The 9,485-nt window shown below is 32.7% G+C and overlaps 1 protein-coding gene across 2 annotated transcripts; it reads right to left on the bottom strand.

Annotated features, from left to right (window-relative positions):
- Positions 1-229: 229 nt before the first annotated feature.
- LOC306876844 (leukocyte cell-derived chemotaxin 1-like) lies at positions 230-8,408 on the bottom strand. Of its 2 annotated transcripts, XM_079428272.1 has the most exons (7): positions 8,080-8,408; positions 7,852-7,986; positions 5,771-5,854; positions 5,616-5,690; positions 4,288-4,423; positions 2,450-2,601; positions 230-1,654 (listed from the first exon to the last, which is right to left on the bottom strand). In XM_079428272.1, exons 1-7 carry the CDS (start codon positions 8,110-8,112, stop codon positions 1,430-1,432), a joined length of 840 nt encoding a protein of 279 aa, XP_079284398.1. In that variant the 5' UTR covers positions 8,113-8,408; the 3' UTR covers positions 230-1,429. The 2 variants fall into 2 exon arrangements, with proteins under 2 accessions (XP_079284398.1, XP_079284399.1); XM_079428273.1 differs by lacking the exon at positions 5,771-5,854 and having other exon boundaries at positions 8,080-8,309.
- Positions 8,409-9,485: the final 1,077 nt, after the last annotated feature.

The raw sequence follows: 9,485 nt of genomic DNA, 5'->3' as shown, positions 1-9,485 counted from the left end.
TAATAAATAAATAAATGAAGGCACAGACCAGACAGCCTTCAAATTACTGAAGTGGATAAGGTCGTTTTTATATTTGAAATATCATATTTTATTTAGATGACTTTTGCAGTCACTGTAGCACAGGACTCATGTTAGTTTAAGATGATGAAGATGCAGCGAGAGAAAGACAGAAACTTCTCTCCACAGATATGCTGCGGGATCCAAAAGATTGAAATGCCTCTGCTTTTGTGCATTTTCATTACAATTTATTGTCAGCAACACAATTTGTGTGAAAAATCTGACTGTACAAAAAAATGCATGAACAATGTCACTCGTTTACTTAGAAAGTAGAGCTCAATCTGACATAGTTCTTTTTTTGCTTTTTTTACATTTTCTAAAATGCCCAATTCTTTTTTCTTCTAAATTTAAATGGAAAAGAAAGCATCCCATATTTTCACTGTGGACTCATTCTTCTGAGCCTCATATGTCTAAAACAAAGTCATGTGCTCTTCATTTCAAACCTGAAAGTATACTGTGGGAGGAAAGTTGACATCAAAATACACAAAAACCATTTAAGAATAGCTCAGAAGGTGTTTGCTTTTCTCTTTTTTGAAGGTGTAGTACATTTAAATCTTGCTGTACATACCATTTAATATCTCAGTGGGTGAATTCATGGATTAGCCTAATGATTACTAGCAAACCAAGCCTAAGCCTAATGAGTTATTAATGCCTACGCAGAGGATTTTGTGAAATTAGGTTGCAACTCTTGGACACAAGATGATATTAAGTTCATCCAACTCAGTATTTGTTAATTGCCTGGAGGCTGTGGAAGTGTATTTTACAGTTTGCATTTGAATAAATGCAATGCAAATATTTATTTTCATGTAGTTCGTGTAAAACTGAAGTATGTGATTTCTGTGCTGCTTGCAATACCAAACAGATTTGCAAAAATAATGACTGTACTTTGTATCTGACAAGAAGGCTGGACTACTACCATCTGACCAAGTTCCAGCTATCTAGGCCTTACGGTTTGGGCTGCACGATCAGTTTTAGCGCGGAATAATAATAATAAAAAAATCCTAACAAATACTTTAGTGTTTCAGCACTGCGTGCTTGAACCCCTAATCAAACATCTTCCACTGGATTTCCAATAGCAGTTTTGTTTGGTTCCTCTAGTGGCTCATAAATAAAACACTGCACAGTCAAGTGTGTACAATTCAAAAAGCATCTTTTAATAGTCCTAAAAACATATGTCTGTTATTCAAAACTATATATATTTCAACTATTGCTAGGTTTATACACCAACTATTGGTGTGTATGCCCATGTCTGACTTTTCTTCCATTTACATTGGAGGTTTACTTTTGTTGAAAATGCCTCATTATACTTCAGTTAGACCTTAAGGGCAAATCGACTGTGCCTTCAGCTGGTGACCAGCAGAAACACAAGAGCTTACACGAGACCCAGCACGCGAGCCGCCCACCAGCGGCATGGCATGACGACCCTGCAAACCTGCCTACAACCGTGGTAGTTATAGGGCCACGGCATGTAGCCCCCATGAGGCTCACATACCCGCTCACAATGGGTGTAACTGCGATGACATTCTGTGCAGCAAATGCCACGATGGTCCAGCATGGGATCGAACACCATGTGCCCCTCCGAACCCTCCTGATTTCGCTGGAGAGAGAAGAAAAAAGAGATGGTGAGCAGAGCACTGTGAAATTATTGCAGTGGGGCAGCAATTCTGATTCACTGGGTGTCAGTATTCTTTGTTTTTGAAAGAAGTCTGTAATGCTCATCAAGGCTGCATTTATTTGATTAAAAATACTGTAAAATTGTGAAATTATTACAAAAATACAGGAAAAACAGGAATATTCTGAAATATTTTAGCAATTTAAAATAGCCATGTTCTATGTGAATATCTGTTAAAATGTAATTTATTTCTGTGATCTGCAGCTGAATTTTCAGCATCATTACTCCAGTCTTCAGTGTCACATGATCTTCAGAAATCATTCTAATATGCTGATTTTCTGCTCAAGAAACCTTTCTTATTATTATCAATGTTGAAAACAGCTGTGCTGCTCAATATTTTGATGGAAACGGTGATTCATTTAGTTTTTCAGGATTCTTTGATGAATATAAAGTTCAAAAGAACAGCATTTATTTGAAACAGAAATCTTTTGTAACATTATAAATGTCGTTAATGCTACGATTGGTCAATTTAACTTGAGATTCCCACAAAATATTAAGTAGCAAAAATTTGATTAAAAGCTGGTTATATTAACATAGAAAAGAGTTCTTTTAAATTGTAATAATACTTCACAATATCACTGTTTTTACTGTATTTTTTTTATCAAATAAAGGCAGCCTTGGTGACAAGAAGAATATGAATTATTCCAAACTTTTGACTGGTAGTGTGTGTATATTTCTAGCATGTTTATGCATTACTTTAATAATGAAGGCATTGCTCACATGATAAGGGTTTTCAGGGTTATAATCGGGCCCCGGCGGCTGCTCATCTTCTCTGGCTGAACTCGTGGAGTTTCGACGTCTCGCCTGTTGTCGATTTAATCCACTTGTATTCTGCCGCCTCACTCGCGGCACACTTCTCCTCTTCCTCAATGCTTCAGAAACAGCCAGCAGAGAGCAAGAGTGAAGATAAGCAGCATTGAAGAGCGAGGCATATCTGAGCTTTAGATGGTAATCACCGCCTCATTCACAAATGTCACGGTCAGTGTGTAATGACCATCGAATGTGGATCTGTTTTTGCATTAAATATCCCTCCTGGGATCAATAAAATGTATGTATTTGTATCTAAAAAAAAACATGTTCATCTGCTGTATGAACTCAGCTAACAGGAAACATTCTGGCAAGGTTCTCTTAAAGTCCCAAACAGTAATGGTAATACAACATTCATTCAAATTTATCTGGTCTTTAATAATGTTCTCAAAATGTTTGCACATAAACGTTATTTATACATTGTTCATGGAAAGTTTTTTTTTTCCCTGAAACTTTTAAGTTGGACATTTGTCTGTTTTTTTAAACTTTACTAATAACTACAAAACATTCAACATTCAAAAATGTTTGTAAATGTTAAAATATAATGTTCCGTTAATGTTGTTAGCTAACCTTTGCATGTTATTACTTGTTTCAGAACGTTCAGAGAACATTCAAAAGTAATGTTTCCATATGTTTGCAATAATAAAATGTAACATTCACCAACAAAAACATTCTGAAATAATCTATTCGTAACTTAATGGAATGCTCTTAGAACATATTTTTGTCGGCTGGGTGTTTGGTCTTTAATAACATTCTCAAAACGTTAGCACAAAAATAATTATACATTATTCATAGAATGTTCTGATGGAATGAACATTTTATAAAAAAATTAAGTCTTTTTAATTGTTTCAGAATGTTTAAAGAACATTCAAAAGTAACGTTCTCATAATGTTTGCAAAAGATCAATGTTCTCTTAACGTTTGAAAAAAAGTTTCTAAAACATTTAAAAAACGGCACATTCTGTATCTCCAGAGAATATTCAGAAATAACGTTTTCATATTTAATGGGAATATCCTCAGCTTACAATAGTATTTATTACGTGTATGCTTTGTTTCTGTCTCATCGTGATTTCCCCATGACCTAGTTTCTTAGTTTGATTAATCATTCTGTTCACCTGTTGCCTTGTTCATTAACTCATCAGTTCCTTTGTTTGCTTCGTGTGCTTTTACGCTTACTTCTCCCTTTGTTTCTGTCCGTTCTCATTGGTTATTGTGTTTGGTTTGTGTCTCCGAGTTTGTTATTAAAGTTTATTTCCAGTTATTCTTCTTTATCGTGCGAGTGATTTATACTACCAACATGTTACAGTATTTTAAGAATGTCTTGCATATGTTCCCATGAAGTCCTGAATGTTCTCTGAACTTTCAATATGTCCAGGTTTTAAAAATATATATCTTCTTTATGCAAATGTTAAGGGAATGTTGCTTTTGAATATTCTCTAAACATTCTGAAACAAGTAGCAACATAAAAAAATAAAATAAAAAAGTTACTTGAAGGTATAGCTAAAATGTTTCAGAGAACAATGTATAAACAGTGTTTTTGTGCTAACGTTTGAGAACATTATTAAAGAACGTTTGCTCATAAGTTTGAGAGAATCTTGCCAGAACGTTTCCAGTTAGCTGGGATAGTGTTGTGTGGCTTGATGAATGACATTATATAACTTATACTGAACTATTAATCATGCAATACTCTCATGCACTGCATCATTGCTCTTCATGTGTTGCAGGTTTATTAATAGAAATGCAATGAAGCACCTCTGGAGTTTGCAGGATGATGCCAGTAAATGGGAAGGTCTCCGCAGAATCTGAGTATTTCAGGGCTCAGAAAACTGACGTCCTTCAGTGGTTCTTCAGCTGCGATCCAGACCAGAATCCCCACATCAGATTTATCCTGTTGGTAATTAAAACACAACGCTTGACTGAACACTGAAACCTGAAACTTCCAGATTTATTATGCAAGTTTAATGTGGATACACAATGATTTTATAGATAGCTGTATTTAATAATAGAAATTATTCATTTTAATAGAACTGATAGAATAGAATCATTCATAATTATAAAAATATAATGATTTTGTAATAGAAAATGTATTTAATTTTTTAATAATATTTTGAATTGCTGTTTATGAAGATGCTTTTTTGCACACAAAACCAGCTAAACCTTAAAGTCCCGTTCAAACCAAACACGATAATTCTAATGATAAAGATATACTTCTGAAAGAAATTAAAAAAAATGTCAAAAGTAATTGCAGCTGATTTTCAATCTAAGAATTCTGACTTGAGTTCTGAGTTTAGATTTCATCACTCCACACAACATCTATAACGATCATGACACAGAGGAGCGATGAAATCACTTTCATATCGTTTTTTCTATCTGATGAAAAATACATTGACAGCCAATCAGAAACCAATCTACTTTAATGAGCTTGAGTATTTAAAGCGGCAGATGACAAAACTGCAGCATGGGCTTATAATAAACATAACATTATTGTGCGTTGGTGTGGACACTAATAGTTAATCGCTGTCTTTTTAGTTATCACTTTCAGTGTTTTAACACCTTGATCCTGGCATAAAAGCATTAGCTCAACCAATGGCATGAGTCTGGGGGCGGGGCTATCCATGTGACAGACAGCAGATGGAGGCGTGGCCAGGAAAGCAGTATGAAATTCTGTTTAGTGAAGCTGATAATGCCAAAATTACACGCTTTGGCTGTAACCAAACATTTTGAGATGACAAATCTGTGAAGAATTTAATGAGAAAGTTTATGCGTTCTGTTTTCACAGCTACAACTAAATACCTTTCATTTAGCTTGATAAACTTTTTTTTTTTCCCAATTGAGTCTCATATGATTATCCATGAAGCAGATGCTTTTATCTGAGGTTTATGAAACATGATGGACATGTAAATTAATTTCTGCAGGACTATTTTTAGACATCATTAATTTCATTCATATTTCATCAAAGTGAAATGCAGATATGGTCAGAATAGCCAATGAATATTTAATAAATGAAACTTGAGTCTGATCTGTAGAATGAAGCATGTAGGCATAAGAAAGACTTTAATGGTGATTATATTGTTTCTCACCTCAGGATGCTCAGATCTGACTTGTGATTTGATGTAACACTTCTCTTTTCCAGGAAACTTGACTGCTGTAATGCCCTGTAAAAGAGCGCAAATAAATGAGTTATTTTATGAACAGCTCTGAATTGAGATGAACAGGTTTATTATGTGCTACTCACGGCTTTGAAGTCTTGAACTTCCACAAATTTCCCTGAATCTTCTTCTATCTTTATATCGATGTTACTGTAGTGAGCGCTGAACGCCTGTCCACATGAACACACTAGAGTTAAGATTTGAGTGAGTGTTTGCTTAAAACAAGAAAAATATCTGCATATGGGGTCAGAAAAATAAACTTAATTGAAAGGGTATACAAGATTATTTTTCTTTCCCCACTGGCAGATATGTGTTCTTCTTTTAAGGAAAATTTTGGTGCATTTTTTCAGAAAACAAGATTTAATATCTTGGGTCATTTTACTTCTCTGGTAAATGTATCTTGATTTAAGAATGTTGATTTTTTACAGGAAAAAAATTAATAAATATTAAATTAGAAAATCATTTTTGCAGTGTGTGTTATTTGAAAAAATACATGTAAACTCTGAAATAAAATAGAATATAAAAAGTAACAAAAACTCAAATTAAAGGGAAATTAATATTACACAGATATATATATATATCAATTAATAATTATACAAATGATAAAAAAATTACTAATATTAAAATGAATATATAAATATAAAATATGTAAAACCGATTATTTCCGCTATTATTTCAATCATTTCTTATGTTGCTTTAGTTTAACTAAATAACTAAAGTAATAACTAAAACTAAAACATAAATAAAAATTAAGAAAAACTATATAGACATTTTTTTTAAACTGTGTGTGTGTGTGGTTATAAAAATTATTTAAAACATTAAATAAAGTTTTAAAAATTATTTAAAATTTAAAGATTAAAAATAATAATTTAATATTTAAAAAAATAATACAACTGTCGAAACAAAACAAAATTAATTTGAAAAAATATATATTTTTAAATGAATATAAATAGTTTTTTTTTTTTTTTAATGTAAGCTAGTTGCTAAGGCAACATTTCTCATTTAGTTTAACTTGATGTACTATATTAACTAAAACTAAAACTGAAATAGAAACTATACATAGACACATAACCCATATAAAACATATATAAATAAATACTAATTCAAATTATTAATGAAAACTAAATAAAATAATGATAAATAAAATAATATCTCAAAATAACACTGCAACATAAAAATATTACATTTTGGTGGTTCTCATCAGGGAGAAATGATTCTAAATGGAAATAATAAAATTAACCATATAATCATGCATACTTGTCAAAAGGAGGAGAAAATGCTTCCAAAATAGAGTAAATGTGTGACTTTTTTTCTTTTGTATATCAATCAGTTTTGTGTTGCCACTTAATCTGTATCCTGAAGCAAATCTTCTGTAGTTGTGAACCACTGATTTAATCCATATATAAAATTCTGTGTAATATTGGTGCATTATTTTGTGCAGTGGTCCAGCAGGTGGTTTGCTCACTGGTGCAGCTCTTACTGACCGTTTATGTTTGTGTTGGGAAGTGATGCATGCTGATCTGTTTGCAGTGTTAACACTGCATGATTATAACCCAGCACACAGACCTCTTTGTTTGCCGTCTTTAACCTGGCGGATTTTTTTTAAAATACCAGAGGTGCCTGAAATCAATGCACACTGATGGCTGCAAATGCAAACACGACGCTGCCTGCTTCATTGATCATTCCTGACACTTTGCTGAGACAAACTGCAATTTAAATATTCTCATTCCAACTCAGACCTGCTGTGCTTTAAATATCGACACGTCTGCGCTATTGCATCAGCATGCATTTGAGAGCGAAACTGTGTGATTATGCAATGCGGAATATTAAAAATGTATACTTTAAACATAGCAGTGTTACAAAATCCCCAGATGAATGCATCCATGCATGCAAATTAAACTCAAAACACATAACAATTTGCTGCACATCAAGAAGAACAAATAGTAAAATTTGTTAACTCGTCACAATCGATTCTGTCAATCTACCAATGTTAATAAACATTACTGCTTTAATTTGCCTTTAAGGAGTTCAAGTTTTAGCTTTAGTGGGCTGAATTTGATGGACGCTCCCAAAAGTGATATTTTTGTGTAGGAGGTTGCTGAACAGTTGCACTAATTTTGAGCCAAACTAGTTTAGACCACTGTACTGTCTGGTCTGAGACACTTACTTCTTTCTCGCTGACTTTCCACAAGTAAAAAGCTCCAATGCCTCCAAAGAGCAGCAGAACGGCGCCGGCGATGAAGGCTATGACCGCTGTCTTCTTCACATGCATAAACCCTCTGGGCTTCAAGCTACTGTAAGCCTTATTAAACACACATCGTTGGATTATAGACATAAATCAAGTAAATTATATGCATAATGTGAAGTTTAAGGATGAAATGAAAGCATCACGTACCTCAAAAGGAACTTTTTCAGATGTTTCCTCCATGGCGTTCTGGCTTCTACTGAAAGCAGAGCTTTGTGACTTAGCTTTTCTCAAGTTTCTGTCATGTAGGTGAGAGAGAGAAAAAATTTGGGGAAAATAAACAAGGTCCCGGAGAAACCTAAACCAGGAATTCCTCTACGGGGATTTTCTGTGGCCTGAGAAAACAGTGCTGAGACACACGCTTCATGCACATTTCCAGTGAATTTGTGTAAATTGAGAGGCAAAAATAGGCCTGGTTTACCTGAACTCACTGGTGTAAATCTATGGGACGCTTTTGAAGGTAACATTTATTTTTCTATTCAGCAAAAGTCAAGTAAGGTCTTCAGTTTTACTAGGGCTGGCTCTGTCTCATTTATGTACACTAGCAGTCAAAAGTTTGGACACATCACTCATTTTCATGACTATTTCACACTTTAAAGTAACAGTAAACTGATTAAAGTACACAAATGGAGGTCTGGGAATGATGTAGTGATAAAAACGTGTGACACAAATGAAGATTATTTTATATGTCAACTTCTTCTTTGTCAAGTTTCCAGCTTTTTTTCACTATGAACATTCATATATACATATATATATATATATATATATATATATATATATATATATATATATATATATATATATATATATATATGTATGTGTGTGTGTGTGTGTGTGTGTGTGTAATTCTTTTTCTTTAATACTCCATCTGATTGCCAGGCCAACATTTATTATTTTCATTTAGTTTAACTTGATGTACTAAAATAACTAAAACTAAAACTGAAATAAAAATGTATTTAAAAAGTATAGAAGTATAATAATACAAGCATACAAAAGAACTAATGACAAAAGACAAAAGCACACAACAAAATTATTAAAACTGTAAAATGAAAATGGAAAATATACAAATTTGAATTAATTCAAAATATTAATAATTAATAAATTAATAAAAATACAATAACATCTGAATAAAAAAAATATGAGAAAATTCAGTTGTAAGCATAATTTTATTTGTCTACAAAGCTAATATTCAAGCATTTAAACAGAAGCTTTAAATATTGTTGAGATGATAAATTATGATTTTAGACTGGATTAGACAAGGATGTATTTTCTCATGTTTTCATTTCTTAAAATAGCATTTCATTTCTTTCTGCAGCAGCGCCAAGGTCATGAGTTTGATTGCTACTGATAAAATGTAAATGTGTAACTTGAATAAAAATTTAAGCCAAATGCATAAATGTATAAAAGAAATAACTTGTTCATTGTAAACGTTACAAAAGTGGTAACATTTGTAGCTTTATAAAAATGACATTATGTTACAGTTTGTTACTCATCCATTTAACCTTTTTAATAGAATGCAGTTTGAAATGTTATGACAATTCAATTGTAAGCACAAT

Source organism: Barbus barbus (genome assembly GCF_936440315.1).
Source record: "Barbus barbus genome assembly, chromosome: 11".
Lineage (NCBI taxonomy): Eukaryota > Metazoa > Chordata > Actinopteri > Cypriniformes > Cyprinidae > Barbus > Barbus barbus.
Note: the sequence above shows the minus strand (reverse complement) of the source record. Positions and strands in the feature narration are given on the sequence as shown.